This window comes from Eleutherodactylus coqui, chromosome 1 (assembly GCF_035609145.1).
Source record: "Eleutherodactylus coqui strain aEleCoq1 chromosome 1, aEleCoq1.hap1, whole genome shotgun sequence".
NCBI classification, from domain to species: Eukaryota; Metazoa; Chordata; class Amphibia; order Anura; family Eleutherodactylidae; genus Eleutherodactylus; species Eleutherodactylus coqui.
The window spans coordinates 431,266,244-431,290,344 of record NC_089837.1 but is presented as its reverse complement, the minus strand read 5'-3'; the positions used below and the strand labels follow the sequence as shown (position 1 = coordinate 431,290,344).

At 43.2% G+C, this 24,101-nt stretch overlaps 1 protein-coding gene across 3 annotated transcripts in view; it reads left to right on the top strand.

The window, feature by feature from the left end:
• NUFIP1 (nuclear FMR1 interacting protein 1) overlaps nt 1-2,067 on the top strand; it is a 43,027-nt gene extending 40,960 nt beyond the window's left edge. For all 3 annotated transcript variants that reach the window (XM_066581898.1, XM_066581889.1, XM_066581881.1), the window contains one exon: nt 284-2,067. In XM_066581898.1, coding sequence (XP_066437995.1) covers nt 284-583 — 300 coding nt within the window. In that variant the 3' untranslated portion in view covers nt 584-2,067. The remainder of the gene's footprint in view (nt 1-283) is intronic.
• The last annotated feature ends 22,034 nt before the right edge of the window (nt 2,068-24,101 follow it).

Sequence of the window (24,101 nt, the reverse complement as noted above, 5' to 3'; positions counted from 1 at the left end):
GTGTGCTCCATGGTATTCAGATAATTATTTCCCCATGCTTTGAAGAACAGATTGTAGGGCATTTTAGTGGTGTTGGCGAGTTTTACAAATGACAGTGTTAATGGCTGCGTATGCGATAATCCAGCAGTCTCTGGTCTAGTTTCCGCCCAGACGTGCAGCTTTGTTGTGAGACGTTTTACATGACAAATGGATTTCCAGAACTTTTTATTTTTTATTTTAGTTGAAAGTTAGTTGTAAGAAAAGTATTTGAAGATGACCTTTCACTTCTTTGTTTTCTTCCTAGTTGCTGGCCCGTGACATAAGGCATGAGAGGAATGTCATTTTACAGTGCGTCAGGTACATTGTCCAAAATAACTTTTTTGACTGCACCTTGAACCGCCAGCCGCAAGTTACCAGCGACTCTTCACTAGAAAAACCCAAATCTTTAAATGGAGAAGCAAAACCCAAAGTGAAAAGCTGGCAGAACACTGGACTGGATGAAAAAAAGGCACCTGAGGCTAGTTCTTTCCTAAGGCCTCTGGAACCTGTGGATGACGAGATCTGGGAGATGAATCCTAGCTGTGTCGAAACATTTGGTGTTTGAAATGTTTCGAGGATGAAGAGAGGACTATTTATTTCTTAGTTTTTTGGTGTTTTTTTTCCTTTTCAAATGTGTTTTGAAGGGGACCTACTGGCTCGATGGAAATGTCTGTTTTATTAAAGGGTTTTCTCACAAAAAAAATACTAAATTAGTACTGGAACCACATTTACAATGCACAGTAAGGCCCAATGTCCACAAGCAGATTTTAATTCTAAAATCCAAGCAGGAGACCTGCAGCTCTAGCCGCCCATAGGGATGCATCAGCATCCGCAAGGCAATTTAAAGCTTGTGGATGTGTTTAATTTTTTTTTCTTTTTCTCCCCCTTGTGTTCGGATCAGAAATCGCAGCATGCTCCATTTTTCTGCGGATCCCGTGGGACGGCTTCCATTGAAGTCAATGGAAGCTGTCCGATCCGCGCCACAGCTGTCACTGTGGACATGCCGCGGATCTACGGGAAAGGAGGAGAGTAAAAAAAATTGCACTGCACATTGGCCAGAGCATCCGGACGCATCCGCAGTGATGAAGAAAGAAGATCCGGCCGGCACGGAGGAGACCTGCGCTGGATCTGGACAGGTAAGAAACTATTTTTCTGTCCATGTCTGCGAGCTTAACTGGATTCCGCTGCGGGATTCAGCAGTGGAATCTGTGCTTGCAAATTTCTTACCTGTCCTGTTTATTGCTTGCAGGAGATCGCGGATTGGGTTTTTTTTTTTTTCTGCATGGAAAAAAATGCAACCCCACCTCCCAGTTTTGTCCCCCCTTCCCTTATTGATTTTAACCTTCAAATTCGAAGTGAATCCGCAAATGTATTTTAAATGTATTTTTGAATGCACTGCAGATCATAAGCTACAATAGAGATAAATGGAGCGCATCCGTGCGTGATCTGCGGTAAGATGGAGCATTTATTATCGGTGAGTGCCAACCACAAATCAAATAACATCAAATCTGCAAGTGTTAAATGAAGTGTGGACTCCCCATGTTTCCCTATGGGCAGCTTGATTTGCAGATCTCGCGTGTGGATTCTGCAAATCAAATCCGGCTGTGGACATTGAGCCTTCTACTAGTTGTTGCATAATTTTGTGAATATCCTTATTTTTGTCCACCTTCAGTATCCCCAAGGTTTCTGGTTCTCTCATGTGAAATGGGGCGGTCTTTGTGACTGCTATCACTTCATGGCTCTCCCCCAATCCACCTCTGCAGCCTTTGTGCATGGCTGACATAAATCCTACCACTGTACCCCACACTCCTTTTACTTGTCTGCTTACTCCAAAGCAGAAATCCACACCAAATTGGCTGTGTGAATGGACCCGAATACATATGTGGATTTTGGTGTGAATCTGCACAGCTCCCTCTGCAGATTTCACCCTTCCAATTGAAGGGTACTGTGGGTTCGCGGCAGAATCTGCACCAATTGCTGCAAACTTTGACGATGGTTCTGATGTGGATCTAAACATACCCTTGTGTGTGTGTGTGTGTGTGTGTATATATATATGTATATGTATATATATATATATATATATATATATATATATATATATATATATTCTCAAAAACCCCTCCAAAAATGTACGTTCCCAATTTTCTTTTTCTAGCACCTAAGTGCATAACAATATATTGTTTAGTTGTCCACTTGTTGGATTTCTGAATGTTTCCACTTACAGCTGAATCAATGGAGGCTCAAGTAAAAGTGATCACCTGGTCTGAACGCTGCTTATTTTATTCTTGGTCTGGTGTGTAAACTGAACGCTTACACACAAGAACAATGGCCGCGTCCATTGCTTTCTATGGGCTCTGTTGATCTCGATGTAGCCCGTAGAAGATGGTAATAGCCAAGCATGCGCAGTAAGCGCACATCAGGACACATAATGTTGCTCGGCTTTACGTTTCCTATAACGCGGCTGATAATGTGCAGGAAGAGGACGCGCTGCTCCTGTTTTATGAGGCTATTTTGGTCGACACACTGAAACAAAAATAAAATAAGCAGCATTCAGACCCAACGGCTGCCTCGGTGATCACACTCTTACTCCAGGCTACAATTATTATGGTCTTCTATTGGCTACATTGGTTTCAGTGGAGCTCAAAGAAGTGTATAGACGTGGCCGAGCATGCGCTATAAGTGGAAACACTGGGATTCCAACACACAACTGAGATGTGAGCATGCGCCAAGCTTAAGGAGCGCAATGCTCAGACGGGGGAAAGGGGGAACCAATGCACATATTTGACCTTTGAACAGGATGAAAACTTGATGAGCTTTGTACTTCTTGGCTTTTGACACACGGGGTGAAGGTGATTTCATAGTCCAAGAATGATGTATGTTACACAATTATTTAGTTTGTACATTGCAGTTAATTAAAGTCCTTTATGTTAATGCGGAAACCGCTTTAAACACTCATATTCCCCATAATCTAACAATTCTAGAGCATCTTAATTTAGAACACTGTATTATTCCTCTGCTGTTCTTCCTGGAAATGTGTGAATAAATTGCTAAATCAGTTTACCACTCTCCTTGACAGTCATGTCTGTTGGGACACGCCCCTTTGACAAGGAGCAGTACTTCTACTCGTACATTTTCAGGGAAAGGGACAACACAACAGATTTCTAGGAAAAGGGGATCTAGAATTATTTTATAGGGGAATACAAGTGATTACTAAAACAGACCAGTCAGGAGAGCCGTCCGTTCCTCTTTAAAACCTACATTGTATACACATTGTGTATTTATAGAGTATAATCTATTAATCTGATGTTGCCTGTAAATAGTAATATTATGGTTTGTACTGTACTGTATACCAGGCTTACCCTGGGGAACACCATGTCAACACATGAAGTCAGATTTTAAATGACTGATACTTTAACGACGCATCGATCATAGTTTTTATAAGACTGCAGTAAATTCTGACCGTATGTTATCCAAACACTCTGCAATGGCCGTACAGTTGTAATGATACATGTTGTGTCCAGTTTGCTTATCACTAGCTGCACCTTTTGCGGGCGGTCTGTCATTGTCTCGCCTTAAAATGCCCAGAGGCAGATTGTTAAATGGATGCTGATAAACTGAATTCTATTCCAGATGTTGTTAATCATTTGGCTATTAATGACAATTTTTAAGTCTGCATGTCTTATTTCACCCTGTATGTGGGATGTGGGTTGAGTTGACCAAGAACCTCGCAATTTTGATTCAAACTGTGTAAAGGCCCTTTTACACGGGATGCTTATTGTTCTGGTTGCTCAGGCTCACGCGGGGGTTTGAACGATGATTGTCCCATGTAAAAGCATGCAGAAACTGAATGATTGAAGGAAAGTAATGCATTACTTACACCACACAATGAACGTCAGCAGGAAAAAAAAATTGCGCCAGAATTGCTTTTTTTTTTTTTTTTTGGTCACCCCATCTCTAAGAAAAAATGTAAGAAAGAGCAATCAAAAAGTTGTATGTACTCCAAAATGGTACCAACACAAACTACAGCACGTCCTCCAAAAAATGAGCCCTCGTACAACTATGGCAACAGTAAAATAAAGTTCTGGCTGTCAGAAAATTTTAAAAATTTTGTCTTTGAAAAAAAAAAAAGAATGTACAGTAAAATAAAACGCCATATATGACTCTAGTATTGTGGTGATCGTACTGATCTATGGAGTAAAGTTATGTCATTTTTGGTCAGGTGAACGCCGTAGAAAGACACACACAAAGATGGCAGAATTTCGTCCTTTGTTTTTTTTTGTTTTTTTTTTCCCTTCTCTCATTTCTCTCCACTAAGAAATTTGTAAAAGTCTTTCAGTACATTATATGGTACATTAAATAGTACCATAGGAAAACTACAACTCGTCCCCCCAAAAAACAAGCCCTCATCCAGCTACGCCAATGGATAACTAAAAGTCATGTTTTTTGGTTTTTTTTAAAGGGGAGGAGGAAAAAATGAAAATGGAGGGAAGGGTCATGTCCTTTATGGTACTAAAAAGAGGGAAAAAAAACAGTAAGTATAGAATTAGTATATCTGTATTGGTCAGTCTAACATTTCCTTAAGATGTGATACTTGGATGTGTGAATCGCACACTACATTGCTGGTTGGTAGTTCTATAATTTTACCAGTGTCCAGTAGGTGTCACTATTCTAATATTTTTGTTTTCCTGTCTTGTGCAGCAACCACCACACCACCTAAATGCAGCTATATTACAGCCATGTGAAAGTGGCCTTATTGCTCATGTATATGGGCGAGTGTGATAGATCCAAGAAACACGTGATTCTTTTTATGTAAATACTATGTGGGTTTTTTTGGGGTTTTTTTTGCGGCACTTGCAATTTTCGCACGCTTGAAAATAACATCTTATTTTAATAGTAAAATAGAAAATCGCATCACACTTGCTGAAGCTTGCATTTGCATGTCAGTGCAATGCAATTTATTTTATTTTTTTTGCTCCCATAGGGAATAATGGGTGGTTTTATTTTATTTTCTTTAATCACCAAAAAAGAGACTTGGTGTAGTTTTTGCTGTTTCGCACCGTCTCTGTGAGACAAATCGTCCATGTAAATACATACATTTAAAATAATAGATTCTTTTCACATGTAATCTCTGTGCATCTCGCAACACACAACATGCGTGAAAATCGCCCATGTAAATACGTCCTTATTGAAACTATCAACAGGTTATTCTAACTGGCCCATTACCAGTCAGCTAAAAGCGCACCTCCAATTATATATTAAATACTATATGGTTGGACCTTCTATGATGCATAATATTCCTTCTTAATGCTCTTGCCTTTAATAGGCAGAGAAACATGATGTCTCCATGCTCCTCCCTGGCAGTAAGTTAAGAAAGTCCGATACTAGTGTGTGCGCTTCTAGGATCAGTTAAATGCGGGTTGAGCTGCAGTACCAGACACGGCCTGTGGGGGAGGGGGGGGGAAGAAAGGCCCTGACGATCTTAGTCTAGGAGCACTTTAAATATTGCTTTATTGTTGTCTATAAAAAGCAGGCTGATTCTACAAGTTTCCATAGCATCGAGTGCTGTGCAGTCACCTCCATCAACATGAGTCATTCTAATAACCCATCTTGGCAGTTCCACTATCTCTCCCGTTTCTTCTCTACGTGGGGGGTAATTTGCCTGAGTCATATTTGAATTCAACTCAACAGTCCTGTAATGTCACATGGCGACGATACAAGTAGTTTGGGGATATGCATGAAAACAAATCTGCATGTGATGTTTTCACAGCACTGTAGTTGTATTTTCGCCTCACGCACTTCTTCTATTTTTGCTAATTAGTCACATTTAAATGTTTTAGATGATCCAAGAATTGTAATATAAGATAAAGACGACACAAGTAACCCCGAAATGCAGTTTGTAAAGAATCACTCCATTTATTGAGGATAATGTATTCAGAACTAATATCACTAGAGATGAGCGAGCACGCTCGGATAAGCCAGTTACTCGAGCGAGCCTCACTCTTCTTGAGTAACTGCATTCTTGTCCTAGTGTGCTCGGGGGTGTCACAAGACACCAGGGGTTGTGATTGGCCCCTAGCTGCTGCTGTATGCATTCTACTCGATATATTGAACAGGTCTGGCAGTAAGGGTGCGGCCCCATGTAGTGGGGGGGGTTATAGCAGTAATGCAGCTGGCAACCCCACCAGTAATGTGGGTCCGTGCGACTAAGTCTTCACTAGCTGTCAGTTGTTAATACTTTGGTGACTGCCATAAAACCACAGGTGATCACTAAGGGGTTAATGATAGGGTAACCCCACAATATAATAAATCTTTGTTGGGTGTAATACAGGAAGTTACGTTGTGGGGATGTGTATTTTTTTTTAAGGCCATATGCGACAAGGATTCAGGCAATAAACGTTTGCTAGGTAAGGGGTCCGTCACACGAAGGTGTGGTCACAGCATATTATGTGTGCGGGTTTGGTATGTGCAATACGCCGTACCAATCTGCCATAGGCTCCCATGTTGCCGCTCACACATATTGCGTGAAATACACATGTGATAATAATTGCAGCATGTGTCTATCTTGGTGCAAGTACGCTAAGATGCATGGCGATCGGCGGCAGGCAGCGAATTATGTTGCAGGCTTTCCGCAGCCGAAAATCTACAGCAAATCCACAGTAGTCAAATCTCCACCAAAATGATGCCCCCATGATCCTATTTGCCTTGGATACTGGCGTATACTGTCCTGTTTTGTATCATCTATATATATATAGATAGATAGATATATTTTTGCTGTGCAATCCTTCTACCAGGTCACTAATAAATGTAGTAAAAAGAAAAGGGCCCAAAACTGCCCCCCGCCCGTGGTACCCCACTAGTAACGGTGACCCAATCGGAGTATGTACCATTTAGAACCACCCTCTGCTTTCCATCACTGACTAGTTACTAAAGGCCCTTTTACATGGGACGAGTGTTGGGCAAACTATGCCCGACACTCATCCCTGTGTATACCCGATCCGGTGCTGTTACATAGGAGCGAGTATACCTGGATCACTCACAGCGCTGCCAGCAGGGAGGCGGGTGGCTGGAGGAGATTTCTCTCCTCGCTCTCCCCTGCCCTTCCCCATTCACTGTAAGCAGCGGCTGTTCACATTGAACGATGGTCATTCGGGATTTTAAGCTGTTTAAAACTGAACAAACTGACGATTCTCATCGTGATTCAGTTTCTGCATGCTTTTACATGGGACGGCTATTGCTCAAAACCCAGCGGGAGCGCAGGAGCCTGAACAACCAGAACAGTAATCGTCCCATGTAAAAGGGCCTTTACCCAGCTAACTATCGGATCTAATCAATGGCAAACCTAAAAGACTGTACTGTTTGTCTTGAATAGTTCAGGATGTACTTGGGTAATTATAAGAGGAGAGTTTGAAGCAGGGCATCATGACACATTTTACCATATCACAATGTTGTCTGTATTTAATGGAGATTTGTTGACATTTTTGAAGTCTGCTTCGCACAGAGAATGCAGCCGATAGTGTCAGCCTGGAATGTATCCCTCCGCTGTTTGGGATTGGCTACTTGTGCAAATACGTCACTAGTGCCAATTATGTGACCGGACAACAGGAGAGGACAGTTCGCCAATCCCCAACCACAAACGGTGGTGTAATATACTCAATGGTGCTGTTATCTGCTTCATTCTCTTTGCTACACAGTTTAGTATGGTCTTGCAATAGGACCAAAACAGTGTGATACCATATTGGTTTCACTCAGACTATTGGTCCATGGTAAAAAAATCGGAGGTGTGAATAGCCCCATTGACTACTATGGGCCTGTGTGCTGTCCATTACACCGACATGACGTGCTTATTCTCTAAGGGACTTTTCACATGAGCGTCATCAGCCCACATTACACACCCCAAATCTGTACCTTAATCTCCCACTGCAAATTCTGTACCAAAACCTGCAAGTCTCATTGCAGATTTTGATGCAGGATTGCCAGCAGAAAAAAAAGCTGTTTTCCGTTCCACCTGAAAATCAGCACGGAGCCCTGCGGAATTTACCACGACTTGCGGTCCGTCTTGTGGGCAAATTGCGCCTGTGTGATAGGTCCATAGTGTATTGAGAGCAGCTACCTGCCTTTGGCATCAGATGTGCTAGCTTCAAACAATTTCAATAGGCAGGAAATACAGTGCGGTTAGCGGTGTATATATTGTACAATGTATCCTGTTATCTAAAGATCTTCTACTGTAATGTTTCTGAAACCCTTCATGTGCAGCACTTCTAATATCTCATAAGCATCTGTGTAAGACATCTCAAACAACTGAAGCAACAACACACATCCTTAATGATGTGAAAGCAGCTGCAGGCTAACGCAGGGTCATGTAGTCAGAACTCTTGCAAGTCTTCACATCTCTGCATTGCCCAAACCTGTGACATCTGTTCTTATGGTGCAAGTGGGAGGCATAGATACTTCAATTGCAACCACTGCAGCAACCATTGCAATAGCTCAGTGCAGCAGTATGCGGTTTTATTTTTCCATGCAAAAAACGGAAACCTGACGAAAGGGAAGCCTTTCCATTGGCATTCTGTATTTTTGAAACCCTATTGAAATCAATTGAAAACAACGTATTTTCTCAATTTTATTTCAATTTCTCTCCTTCAAAAACGTGGCAGAGAGCTGGAAATTGTAAACTGAGCCCTAATGCAGATGTGACAGCAGCCTTACACACTTCATGATATAGTATCTGTTTACAGGGTTGTGGCTCAACTATGCCATCTGCTGGCCATTGCATTTCTATGCAGCAAAGGACAATTTAGAAGTAATGTATCGTTCTATGAAGGTTTTTTTTTAAATCTGTGTTTAATAGTATGGCACCAAAAGTAAAGAATGGCAAGCCTCTAATGGTACCACTAACAGGTTGTTACTACATTCTGCAATGCTTACCAAACCCTGCATCATAAACCAATATCCAGGACATATCCTAGCTTCCCAATCTGTGGTGTATGTGTAACAAGAAGAGGATTCCTAGGATGACGTAGACATGGTAGTTGAATAGTAAACTAACCTGACATTTCAGGAGTGGTCCTTAGCTGAAGTTGGAGACCATACCTAATCTTTTAGCCTGTCCTACAGTGCCAATGTGGACCTCTGCAAGGCTACTCTCTGCCATAACTTGCCCTGCCTATACACCACTTGTGGAGTTGCAGCAGTTACTGAGTGTAGGTATTGAGCTAAGACGCTTCCACAACTTCCAACTAAGCATGCCATGTGCATCTTGCATCATACTCTGTGCAGTATGGCCCAAGCCACAGGTGCCAGTGTCCAAGGCCTATTGAACAGAATGCAGATATTTTTAAAGAACCACTCCCATAACTTGCAGCAACAGAACAATAATAAATTAACACAAGAGTCAGCATACTTCAGAACAAACTGCTAATTTTATGAGGGTTTTTTTTATATATACCGGATGACTACTCTTACAACTATACCCTTTTTGCTCCACCAGCCCACTCCCACTATTTAGATCAGGGATATGGTCCTGCAGCAGGACAATAAGCCAGTCCTTCTCCAACAAGTGTCTACTCTCAACCTGCTCTATGCATTGTCTCCCAAAGTCCTTCAGTCTTCTCATCTCCAGCCTGCCCTGCAACACTCACAGCAAGTCCCTCTGACAGTACACACAGTCCCACTCGCTGCTCTAATGTCAGACTATCCCTTATTTAACCCCCCATCCTCTGTCCTTTCAGCATTAGGCCGGCCTCACACGGACGGGTTGGATTCCGCATGTGGCTCTGACTCTAGGCAGTGACCCTGTGTACCTGTCATTTCTGTATTGTGGATGACTGCGGACCGCTAGGCAATGACACGGGTACCTGCAGCTTATCCGCAATGTTAATTGCGGATGGGCTGCGGTGTGTGACGGCTTCCATTGACTGCATGGGAAGCTGTCCGTGTGGATTTCGCACAAAAATAATTGCAATTGCTGCGATGTTAAATCTGCTTGCGAAAATCGCAATCGCTGTCTGCTCATCTAAGCGGACATGCGAATGTTTTCAGGTGATGATCGTGGATTGCACAATTGAAATCCGCCCTAGTGAGACAGGCCTCACTGTGTGCCGCTTAGTGCTACAATGCTTGCCAAGATTGAGCTATACATGGGCTGGTGCTGAAAATGGACTCCTAGTCCTGCAGTTTGGTGACTAGCAGGGTTTGGTGGTATTGCTGAATACAGCAGCCCACTATGAACTATCTGCAAGGTGAGACATGTATACGGTAGATGCAGTTATGCAGAGAAAGCTGTGGGGTATACACAAGTGGCAATACCAAATACAAGGGGAACACAATAATATTATAAGGGGAAAGTGAAGGTTACTCCCTTACACATATACCTTAGTACCTCCTATGCCTGAAGGAGTACTCACATTGTACATGTTGTGCTATTGACAAGCAGCACAGTGTATGATCTTAGCCTTTGGAGTACTTATTATTTATCTTAGAGTACCGTTAATTCCAGGACTACAAACTCTAGAAATAAAGCCAGGTGTCTATATTCATATCATATGGAAAATGACAAGAACAACACATACGGACTAAATTACTTACAAATTAATACAGAGGGAGAGAGGACTCTGCCTGCAAAACTTTACAGTATGCAAGGGAAGGGGGAAGGAGACACTAGGTGAAGGTAGACCCTGCTCATCTAGGGGTGGCAGCAGGGCTGCTGTAGGTTGCAGGCTTTTCTCAAGAGAGAGGTTTTCAGGGTTTTTTTGCAGATTTCCACGGCACTGTGTTGCAGTGGAGGGGGCATGATAACCCGTTGATCACATGCCTCAGTATAGGCTGCAGTCCTGGTCCAGAGAAGACAGGAGGCCGGCTGAGCGGGTGCAGGGGTGTTGTTTCAGAATGGTATGGTTTTCTGGCTTGATTTCCTATTCCCAATAATTGTTTCACTGACTGGTTAAAAAAAGTTGTACATTGATTTGAAGGAATACTGCCATCCAATAGGTGGCGCTGCAGAGGTTTTGTTCCATTTTCCTTATTTGCTTCAGAAACAAGGACACTGGAGCACATCTTCCAAAGTCTTTAACAGTAGGTGCATAAATATGTGCACCACAAATTTGTAAAGACTCCCCAACATGTGGCCAACCCCTTTAAGTATTACATAGTGGTCATTCAATTCAATGTTGTCGCTGTGTAATGCACAAAAGAGAGACAAAGAGAGATGCTCTTCATTACTGCTCTCCATCCTGACCAAGAGATGATCCTGACCAGAGGAGCCCCCTCTATAAACTCAGACATCCCTTATAGGGTATATAACAATGGGTTTTCTAAGCACAAATTTGTGCAACCCATTTAAGATATATACTGTAAATTTTCATGATGTTATTTGTATTAAACAAAGAGCGATATCAGTTCCTGTTACATTAAAAATGTAGAAAAAACACTTTTTTTTTAATGAAACATTATAATGAAATCATTTAATAAAGAAATAGGGACACTGACTTTTTGGAAATCATTGAGTACTCTGTTGGTTAGAGCTTCATAATATCATGATCAAATGAGGAATTGCTCTGAGGTCTCCCCTACTATACAGCCACACATAGTTGGCTCTAATCTGAGCACTCCTTGTGAATTTATGTACGGGCATCAGCTGGGGTATATATACAACTGTATACCATAGCTATTCTAAAGGCACTATATGGCACTTTTGCCAAGTTAACTGACCTGCAAAAGTATGTGGAACTAATATATCTCCATTTCCCTAGTGTACCCCCATGTGGCTGGTAGCTGTAGCTTAGAACGCTGAGCTTTGTTCACATTGTAAGGAATTGTCCTGAAGCCTATTCATGTCTTTATAATCCAGCAAATTCCAGAAGGACAATTTCTTGCTTAGCAGGTCAACAGGCTGGTAGCAGGTTTAAAGGGGATATTGAAATTGGTATATGACCTCCGCTAATGAGTGTGCAGGAAATACATAGCATGAATACCTCACTCAACACGCTGGTGAACTTTCAAGAACATTACGGCTTGCACTTAGAATAGAGTCTTGAGATGATTGTGGTCAGTAATCAGAGACCCAGGAGGAAAGTTGAAATAGTTTTATGAAGAGAAAATGCGATTGAATGAAATTAAAGATAATTAAATCATACAAAACTAGACTGTATTGTTTAACAGTGTGCAAAACTAGATACTAGAACCGCGCATTATTGTGTCATACAGACAGCATACCAGAGAACGCAAACCCAATGAACAGTTCCAAGAAATAGTAAATAAGCCAATTGAAATTAGCTGAGTTTCTGCATTGATGACTAATAAAATGTGGTCTGATGGTTATCTAAGTCAAACACAATCTACTAACTAAACTAATAACACCCAAGCACTTGTACCATTAATGTCCTTTATTGAGCACATTGAGTAAACACCCACAATGGGGGGAGAAAAAGTAAGTAAATTTATTAATCTGTAGACCCTCTATTAGCAGCAATCTAATCTAAACCATTGAAATCAATGGTTTCATTTCGTCCCATTATGCGCCGTGATTATCACGCTCACATAATGGGACTGAATCACACCCATGTAAAAAAGCCCTCACTTAGAGGATGATCAAATTAATGCTAGCTTTATTGTAGTTCTAGAGGCCTAGATGAGGTGAATATTAGAGATGAGCGAGCGTACTCGCTAAGGCAAACTACTTGAGCGAGTAGTGCCTTATGCGAGTACCTGCCCGCTCGTCTCTAAAGATTCGGGTTCCGGACGGGGAAAGGGAGTGGCGGGGGAGAGCGGGAAGGAACGGAGAGGAGATCTCTCTCCCCCCGGTCCTCCCTGCTCACTCCCGCAACTCACCACTGTCCCCCGCCGGCACCCGAATCTTTAGAGACAAGCGGGCAGGTACTCGCATAAGGCACTACTCGCTCGAGTAGTTTGCCTTAGTGAGTACACTCACTCATTTCTAGTGAATAGCAACACTATAGCTGCTTTTATATGAAATGATTATCGTTTGGATTCTCGCGATCCAACAAGAATCGGAATGATTATTGTTCAGTGTAAATGCATGGAGTGACCGAACGATGAACAAGACGTTTTTCATTTTCTATTCATCGTTCAGTTTCTGCATGCAGGAAACGGAATAATGGACTGTTCAGTGTAAACAGGCAGGCATTCACTTGCCCAACAGATTGATGAATGTAGAAGAACCCTTTGCACACAGATAAAGCTCTATATGCATCTGCCTTGTTAGGGTGGCTATCATCTGAATAAATGCTTGAAAGAGCGAATAAAAAGACAGTCATTCTGTGCAAACACGGCCACCAACAGGATGATGAGCAATAAATCACTTACTAGTCAATAGTCGTTTTAGCTCACCTAAAAAATAGTTGCTGGTTGATCAAAAGTTTTTGGTGTAAAGTCACAGTCGTTAGTATTTGAAGTTGCAAAAGAAGCAAAAAAACTTGCATGAAGATACCTCCTACAAACAATATCTCATCAAATAACTAATGACCAATAAGCGGTCTATGCAAAAGCTTTCAAACAACTATTATTCATACACTGCAGTGACTTTCCTGAGCCACTATCTGAACATACTTGCTCTTTCTTAGGGTGCGTTCACACGAGCGTAGGCGTATTTACATTCGCACGAGCGCAGCGTATAATCGCCGGAAAGAACGTTTTTCGCCGATCACGACCAGAGCCTTGGATGAAGTGGCACCGCCCGTGACGCGAGCTGTCAAATGCAGACCACGGCAACCCTGGCTCACGTCCCAAACACGCTTCATCCGGCGGTGCTCTAGGTGCGCCGAGCGGCTGTGGAGAAAGTCAAAGCTGCCAGCAGACTTCCTCCACTTCAAATTCATGCTTAAAATGTATAACCTAGCCCTTCACCATGCCAAACAAGTTTATTTCACCTCCCTTGTCTCCTCACTATCCCACAACCCCAAACAACTCTTTGAGACCTTTCACTCCCTCCTCAGCCCCAAGGAACAGGCCCCTGCGACAGACCTGACTGCTGGAGAGCTAGCTGCCTATTTCAAAGAAAAAATTGACCACATTCGAAAAGAAATCTCTGAAAGCTGCGTGGTTAGCCCTGATCCCAGCTTCATCAGCACTGCACCCAGCACCTACTCACTATCTACGTTAGAACCAACGACAGAGGAAGAAGTCTCCAGGCTCCTTTCCACTGCCTGCCCTACCACCTGCGCCAGCGACCCTCTCCCCTCTCACCTCCTCCACTCCCTTTCCCCAGCTCTCATCACTCACCTTACCACAATCTGCAACCTCTCCCTAACCTCTGGCACTTTTCCCTCCTCATTCAAACACTCCATTATATCCCCTCTGCTTAAAAAACCAACCCTGGACCCGACTAATGCTGCTAACTACCGACCCGTCTCAAACCTCCCCTTTATCTCCAAATTACTGGAACGCCTGGTCTACTCCCGGCTTACTCGCTTTCTCTCTGACAACTCACTCCTCGACCCCCTCCAGTCTGGTTTCCGCTCTCTACACTCGACCGAAACTGCCCTTACAAAAGTAACAAATGACCTGATGACTGCAAAGTCGAGAGGTGATTACTCTCTACTAATCCTCCTTGACCTGTCTGCTGCATTTGACACGGTCGACCATAATCTCCTTCTCACTATGCTCCACTCTATTGGTCTAAAGGATACTGCTCTCTCCTGGTTCTCCTCCTACCTCTCTGACCGCTCTTTCAGAGTTTCCTTTGCTGGTTCTATCTCTGCTCCACTTCCTCTCGCTGTCGGGGTACCCCAGGGCTCGGTCCTTGGTCCCCTTCTTTTCTCTATCTATACTGCCCCAATTGGACAAACCATCCACAGATTCGGCCTCCAATACCATCTCTATGCTGACGACACCCAACTATACACCTCCTCTCGTGAAATCTCTGGACCATTCCTCCAAAATATCACCGACTGTCTGTCTGCTGTCTCTAACACTATGTCCTCCCTTTTTCTCAAACTAAACCTCTCTAAAACTGACCTCCTTGTCTTTCCACCTTCTAACCGACCTCCCCTCAACATCTCCATTCCAGTGTCTGGCACCATCATAACCCCCCGACGGCATGCCCGATGCCTTGGCGTCACACTGGACTCTGACCTCTCCTTTGCCCCCCATATCCAATCTCTGGCCCAAACATGCCACATGCACCTCAGAAATATTGCTAAAATACGTCCGTTCCTAACCACGGACACGCTAAAGACGCTCGTGGTTGCGCTCATCCACTCCCGGCTTGACTACTGCAACTCGCTACTCATTGGCCTCCCCCGCACTAGACTCGCTCCGCTCCAATCCATACTAAATGCAGCAGCTAGACTCCTTTTTCTATCCAGTCGTTATTCAGACGCCTCTGCATTATGCCAGTCGCTGCATTGGCTGCCCATCCACTGCAGAACTAAATTTAAACTCCTCTACCTCACTCACAAAGCTCTGCATGGCGCTGCACCACCATACATTGCCTCCCTCCTGTCAGTATACCACCCAGCGCGCTCACTCCGATCAGCTAACACCCTCAGACTAAACACCCCTGTAATACGAACCTCTCATGCTCGCCTACAGGACTTCACCAGAGCAGCACCCATCCTCTGGAATGCTCTACCCCAAGGCATCCGGACAATTCCCGATGCACGAAATTTCAGACGTGCCTTAAAAACGCACCTCTTCAGGGAAGCATACCAAATCTCCTGACCTAGTCCCCTGCCCCTCACTATGGTGCTCCACCCTGTTTGCCTTCTGATAAATGATCTGTACATAATATTTCCTATTGCCTGTGTTCCCCACCCCCTGCACCTCCTGTACCACCCTCAACCCATTTGTGTCTAACCCAATGTACCTTATATTGTAATTGTTGTATTGTTTTGCATTTATCCATGCCTGAAAGCGCTGCGGAATAAGTTGGCGCTATACAAATAAAGATTATTATTATATTATTTATTATAGAGCTAGAAAGCGTATTTTCATTTGTTCCTACTTTTCAAACGGTCTTTTCGGCCATCGAATATGCGTTGGCGCGTATTTCGGTCGCATATGTTCCGTTTTTTTTCGGGTTGCCGTTTTTACGCGCCGTAAAATCGCCCGTATGAACGAATACATTGGAAACCAATGCCTCAGATGGTCACGTTTATACGATTGGGCGCAAAAACGCGCCGTTTATGCGCTCGTGTGAACGCACCCTAAAGGTTCTTTTACTCTGTGGTCTCTGTAGAATGAGGCTGCACTCATCTCTTTCTGAAATCTATAATAATTTATGAGAAACTGTTAATTTCTTATCTGCTTGAAAAAAGGGTCCTAATTAGAGATGAGCGAACGTACTCATTTAGGGCTATTTCGCAATCGAGCATCGCTTTTTTCGAGTAACTGCCTACTCGGGTAAAAAGATTCGGGGGGCGCCGGGGGCGGCGTGGTGGAGTGGAGGGTAGCAGTGGGGAACAGGGGGGCGCCCCCTCCCCCCCTCCCCCACTCTGCAATCCCCAGCTCAGCCCCGGCACCCTCGAATCTTTTCGCCCGAGTAGGCAGTTACTCGAAAAAAGCGATGCTCGATTGCGAAATAGCCCTAAATGAGTACGTTCGCTCATCTCTAGTCCTAATATAAGAATTGTATCTAAAACAAATGCATTGGAATAACATCCAAGACTCTAATAGAAAAAGTTCTTCAATAAGGTTCAATGGGGAACACAATCAAGGAGAAAGTCCATTTTTAGAAAAAAAAGGTTCTGGCAGTGAGGGTGATCAATGAGTGGAACAGGTTACCACGGGAGGTGGTGAGTTCTCCTTCAATGGAAGTCTTCAAACATAGGCTGGACAAACATCTGTATGGGATGATTTAGTGAATCCTTCATTGGGCAGAAGGTTGGACCCGATGACCCTGGAGGTCCCTTCCAACTCTACAATTGATTTCTCTGTTACTTGACTCCTATTCATTGCAATAATGCATACACATGCACTCATTGTAAGAGTTCATAACGACTGTGTAGCTTCACTATTCTTAGCTATGTGAACGTACATAGAACTAGCTGGATTTACAGCTAACAATGACTATAATGAACCACAGTTCTTCCATAATCTGCTGTTCTATAATCGACGGTCCCCTGAGATGTTGATGTACGTGATACTTACACCATGTTCAACAGCACAGTAATATCATTTTAATTTTGTTTCATTCTCCAGTATTAGCAATATGCGAAGCAATAACTTCAGTGTCAGAGGTCTTTGCAAGGTATTAAATAAATATACATTTTTTTACTCACCATAATGATGTCAAATTCATTATCGAAATGTGTTTTCCATTACCAGCGCAAAGATTAAAATTCCAATTCATACTCATAATGGCTTTTCAGTGACTCACGGCTGTGTGACTAAGACAGATACTGCAAGAGAAGTTTTATAATGAAAAAGTGATTCAACTTCATCTTCCATCAATGTATCAGATCATGTTGATGTATTTATTTAATCAGGGCCTCTAAGGGGTCCTCTATTTTCAATCAGTATTTTGTGTGGAGAACATATACCATGCATTCTAATAAGTAGAAGGAAAATAGATTAGGAAATAATTCCCTGAAACCTGGAAGAGTTTTCTGTAATTAAAAGAAGACATTCATATTCTTTCCATTATTAATAAATTGACAATCGGGGTATTTCCCATCAACCATTTCCCTTAAAAACTGTAATTAAGCACTTTGGGAACCACATTGTTAAAGGGAATCTGTCAGCTCAAACATACTGCCTAAACTGCAGGCTGTATGATATAGAGCAGGAGGAGCTGAGAACACTGATATAGTTTAACCCTTTGCAATCCAATTTTGGATTCAGGGTTTCCTAGGGGGCTTCCTCTTTCTGACATTATACAATGGCGCCATCTGTTGGCTAGAGCCAGTACTGCGGTATGTGACATGCAGAGCGGCCAGTAATATACAGTAAGAATACTCTGCCAGACATCTTCTGACATCGGAGCTTTACAGCCTTCAATCAGAATGTCTTTAGATGTCAGACAGTGGACTAGAAAGGGTTAATAGGGAAAGATTCAGTATAAGGCCAGCTGTCCACGGCCGATGCGGTATCCCGCGGCGAAGCTCCACCATGGGAGGTGGTGAGTTCTCCTTCAATGGAAGTCTTCAAACAGAGCCTGGACAAATATCTGTCTGGGATGATTTAGGCCCCCTGTCCACGGGCGTCGCGGTATCCCGCGGCGGAGCCGCCGCTTAATCTCCGCCGGTCAGCCTTATCTGATAGATAAGCTGACCGCGGAGAATTGGGGCAATTTGCAGCATGCTGCGAATTGCCCGCCGCGACTGGAGAATCGCAATGATTCTCCACTCATAGACAGGTGCCGGTGCTTTCCATAGCAATGCTATGGAAAGCGTCGGCCAGCGTGATCCGTCGGCGGTTTACCACTATCCATGCCGTGGATAGGGGGCCTTACTTGTATTTTGCATTTATATCACTGCTCATTCTGTTCTTAGAGGTCCGGTGGGCGGTCCTATCAGTGATTGACAGCTATCTATATGTCACTGCATACATAAATAGTTGTACATACCAGGAGTTGACCAATCAAACATGCTATGAAAAAAGGGTAAGAGTTACAATGCAAATGCTCTCCCTTCTGCAAGTTCTCATGGCTTCTATGTCAAATTTTTTTTATTGGATTAGAGGTCTGCTTGTCTAATTCCAAAAATGACACAAAATATTGTGTCATTTTGGTAATAGGAGCAATCAAAGAATAAGGAGGACACATTGAAGCATATTTATCAATTCTTATACAAAAGTCACAAATTATGGCACATGCAATGATTGTATTTCTCATGAAATAACAATTTAGCAGCAGCTTTTTTTAGAATTCTTTGTTGCACCACTCCTCTATTATTCCGCCTGAAAACTTATGAATAAGGACTGGGTCAGACGAGCGTTTTATTTTGTGTGCGCAAAAAAAGCGCTTCTAAAAGAATCAACGGGTTCGTATAGAAGCGCTCACATTAAAGAATTTAGGGGTGCAGCACAGGAGTTTCCATTGACTCCTATGGGAGCGAGAGTTTATGAAAACTCCTGTGCAGGGAATAGATACCCCGCTGCTTACAGCAAGTCATTTAAAAGGTGCTGCCCAGAAGCACATTTTAAATGCCCCACTGTAAACTTCTGTTAGTCCGTGCGGTGATGAGGGGACTCACCGAGGGTAGCAGGCTTTACTCTGCTTTCCCTGTGGGCTTCCCCCAGAGCCTGGGAGGAGGGGGCAGGGCTAGAGGGATCTACTCTGTGGCATGTCTTTAATAGGAAGCCTGTGAAAATGCAGTATAAAAAAAGATATTAAAAAGGTGTATGCATCCCAAAAAAAACTATACCATATACCAAAATTACAGGTTGTCCTGCAAAAACACGCCCTCACACAGCCCTATCAACAGAAACATTAAAAAGTTATGGGGGTTAAAAGATGGCAATAGAAAGCAATAAAAAAAATGAAATATATATATTTATTTTAAAGGGGTTGTCCCACGAAAGCAAGTGGGGTTATACACTTCTGTATGGCCATATTAATGCACTTTGTAATGTACATCGTGTATTAAATATGAGCCATACAGAAGTTATTCACTTACCCACTCCGTTGCTGGCGTCCCCATCTCCATGTCTCCGTCTAATTTCAGCGTCTAATCGCCCGATTAGACGCGCTTGCACAGAAGGGTCTTCTGCCTTCTGGTCGGTCCGGGCACGAGCGGCGTTCTGGCTCTGCCCCCTTCTACGCGTCATTGCGTAGCTCCGCCCCATCACGTGTGCTGATTCCAGCCAATCAGGAGGCTGGAATCGGCAATGGACCGCACAGAGCCCATGGTGCACCATTGGAGAAGACCCGCGGTGCATCATTGGGAAAGGACCGGCGGCCATCTTTAAAAGAAGAAAAGAAGATGCTGCGCGAACTGGAAAGGAGGTAAGGGATTTTTTTTTTTTTTAATTACAAACGGTATTGATTTTAACGGGGCAGAATGCGGGGGGTAGGTTGAAAAAAAAAATTGCATTTCGCCGCGGGACAACCCCTTTAATTTCTCAAGTATTACTCCATGGAAAAAAAGCTGTATAAATTTAGTATTGCTGTTATTGTATTGACCCATATAATAAAGATAACGTCGTTCGTAATGCACTGTGTGTGTCATAAAAACACTTCCCAAATGATGTAATTGTGTGTGTGTGTGTGTGTGTGTGTGTGTGTGTGGAGCATTTCGCCCCACTTAAAAAATTTTTTTGAGTTTTGCAATACATTATATGGCATGTTAAATGGTCCTATTGAAAAATACAACTTGTTCCGCTAAAAACATGTCCTCATGTAGATATGTCACCAGATGCTATAACATCATGTATTTTTAGCCATTAAAAAGTATCATATCTACAAGATGACTTGGTTTCTCTTACTGAGAACAATCACGCTTTGCTCTACTGGCTACAGAAAAATAAAAAAGTTATGATTTTTGGGAATACAAGAAATGCAGAATGTGACCTGGACGTAGGCACGTCAATAATGCTTGATCAATCATTATAGGGTTAAACACCAGGCACTATTACAACATAACCTGAAAATGCCCCCATATGTGAATAGACTGGTAAGATGTGACACAGACCACCCACGTTCACCTATTATATTACACTGCTGAGTAGAAAGAGGTTTGGGACAGTTATTTTACAATTTATTGTTCGCTCATTCGCTTGTGCAGCCTGTTTATACAGGCAGATAGATAGTTTGCCTGTTCACTTACACATTGTTAAGTCGTACTATTGAATTAGAATGACTGAAGTATTGTTATTTAAGGGCAAACCACACTGCGGCAGACGCAACCACGCTCAGCAGTACAGAACATAAATGCCCCTGAACAAGGGAAATTTCTTTCCTTATGCCGGCTTTTCAAGCTCCCCGCCAGAGTGCACAAGTTTCAAAATAACCAAGGGAAGATAGCGGCTGCCCGATCTCTCCCGCCCGATGCATTCACTATGTACGGGGACGATAGGGCAGGTCCTATCTTTTCTTTTGTCCCCTTATACGGCCTTGATTATCACCATTGTAAAAGAGGAGAAAAACACGCTCTTGGGTTTAAGCCCTAAATCAAATGATTAGTGAACGATGATTTTCCTGTTTGCATGAAATGAACCTTGGGCTTCTTTCACACAACTATAGACATTTTTACATGTTCCCGCCGGTGCCGTAAAAATGTGTGAACGGGCGCACAAATCTAACGTTTGTGCGCCTGTTCAGACAGCCCATGCACAGCACATATACGCCAAGGCTGCAATGCTGTTGGGTGGGGAGAAACAGCTTAGCTCCCCCTTTACTCCCCCTCACTGGCTCACCTCCTTTTTCCTCCCCTACGGCTATTTGCAATGGGAGGGAATGGGACGGAGCTAAGCTCCCTTGCTCCAACTCCGCCCTCCCATTGCAAACAGCTGGAGAGGAGGAGAGAAGGAGGAGGGGGTTTAGCAGTCACGTTGCTAAACTCCCTCCCACCTTCCTTCTGCGGCCGCTGTCAAAGGCTCCCATAGGAGTCTATGCCGTGGCCAACGTATTTCGGGCAGAAAGATAGTTCCAGGACTATCTTTCCTGCCCAGCATAAAAGCGCCTGGCACTATATTGGCTGTTCGTGCGCTTTTATACCACTGGAATACACCTGTGTGATCTGCATTGGAATCCACTGCATCAGATGGTAGTGTATATCGGCAGGCCGTGAAAACAGCGGCCGATATATGCTTGTGCGAATAAGACCATAAGCAAACAAATTATCGTTCATCATTCAGTTGTTGGCTATATTTATACTGAATGATTATTGTTCAAATTGGAACTATCCTGCCATATTTTTAACAATATTCATTCCGTCTAAACGCACCTTCAGCCGGTAGAATTTTTTTTATTACACGGCTGAGTAATGTTTGGTTGTGTCATAACTAGAGATGAGCGAACGTACTCGGTAAAGCACTACTCGTCCGAGTAATGTGCTTTATCCGAGTACCTCCCCGCTCGTCCTGAAAGATTCGGGGCGCTCCGCTGCTGACAGGTGAGTCGCAGCGGGGAGCAGGGGAGAGCGGGCGGGAGAGAAGGAGAGAGAGATCTCCCCTCCGTTCCTCCCCACTCTCCCCTGCAACTCCCCGCTCCGCGGCGCTCCCCGAATCTTTCAGGACGAGCGGGGAGGTACTCGGATAAAGCACATTACTCGGACGAGTAGTGCTTTACCGAGTACGTTCGCTCATCTCTAGTCATAAGGTGAAACTGCATTGTGACAATATTTTTTCCCATATAATTAGTGCCTCATGCCACACAATAATTGGATTTACAGACTCATCAGCCAATAGAAATGCAATTATTACATCCTGAATCACTACAAATAAGCCAAATTAAAGCTCCACCTTTGATTAACACTGGCTATGTAGTGAGCCCATGTAAAATCTAGCTATTTTTCAGTTTGTTTTAGTTCGCACTTGACTTTTTTTCCGAATTTTCTTATTACCTGGAAATAGCTCTTACTGCTTGGAAACGGTCACTAGGCTGGTTAGCTGCTGCCGGGCAATCATAATTAGAACTTGTTAGAATACCTTTAGAAGGCTAGGCACAAGTATATCTGTTCATTAACAAGGCCATTCACGCAACTGTATGTGTTTTTACGCTTGCTGCATCGCAGGCAGAAAACACGTGAATAAAGAATAGCCACAGTCAGGTCTTGGTCTAAATTACCGTTTTCTCGTCTAATGACCCGGGCGCCATTGTGGCATATCGGCAAAAAAATAATCTGCTGCGCGGAAATTCCTTGGTCTGCAGGAAATACTATGAATGCTTAAATCGGACACGGAGAATCTGGGACGCAACTTTTAAATCGCCCATGTGCAAGTAGCCTTAAAGGGGTTGTCTCGCGAAAGCAAGTGGGGTTAAGCACTTCTGTATGGCCATATTAATGCACTTTGTAATGTACATCGTGCATTAAATATGAGCCATACAGAAGTTATTCACTTACCTGCTCCGTTGCTAGCGTCTCCGTCGCCATGGCTCCGTCTAATTTCGCTGTCTTCTGGCGTTTTTAGATGCGCTTGCGCAGTCCGGTCTTCTGCCTGGTGAATGGGGCCGCTCGTGCCGGAGAGCTGCTCACCGCGTCATCATCGTAGCTCCGCCCCGTCACGTGTGCTGATTCCAGCCAATCAGGAGGCTGGAATCGGCAATGAAACGCAAGTAAGGAGAAGAAAATCCACGGTGCACCATGGGAGAAGACCCGCGGTGCACCGTGGGAGAAGACCAGCGGCGCCATCTTTAAAAGAAGAAATGAAGAAGCTGCAGAACGCTGATGCAGGTAAGTGCAATGTGTTTTTTAAAAACTAACCTATGCTTTCTTTTTAACAGGGCAGAATGCGGGGGTAAGTGAAAAAATTTTTTTTTCGCTTTCGCCGCGAGACAACCCCTTTAATATAAGAGAACAATAACTTTTAATGGGTTAAGATAAGATAACTGTCAAGCTAAAATTTGCTGCATCTGTAATCACAATTAGAAATAATCCGGCACTCTTCAGTATTCCAGAAATATTATCTTTCCATCATCTGACGGCAGTAATTGGACAGTGTGAGGCTGTATAGGGATGTGCCTCATTGCCAAGAGTAATGGTAACATCCAGTTGTAAATATATTAATTCATGATAGAATAATGCAACAAGACGTTTCTGATCTTTGAGTAGATAAATCGGAGCAAATGGCAAAAATTACAATAAAAGCTTTAGCGCAAACATTTTTCTATAGAAATTGCAGTAACAGCAAAGTAAGGTACTGAAAATATATTGCAAAGATGTTAGATCTTATGTCTACGGACTATATGGTAAAAGGGGAAAGTGAGTGAAAATGATCTTTGGATGTATAGATACATGTGTGATCACATTGGGACCACTGCTGATCTCCAGGGGAAAAAAGGCAATTGTTGCATTGAGCATTTTTCCCTAATGGTCTTCACAGTGTGGGATAAAAAAATGTGATATTAGAATATATAGACCTTAACAGATTCAGCGATACCAATTACCCTATGTTTACGGTTTTTGCTTTAATTTATTCACATAAAACATGGCAAGAGGTTTTTTAAAAACTTCTGATGTTTATTTAATAGC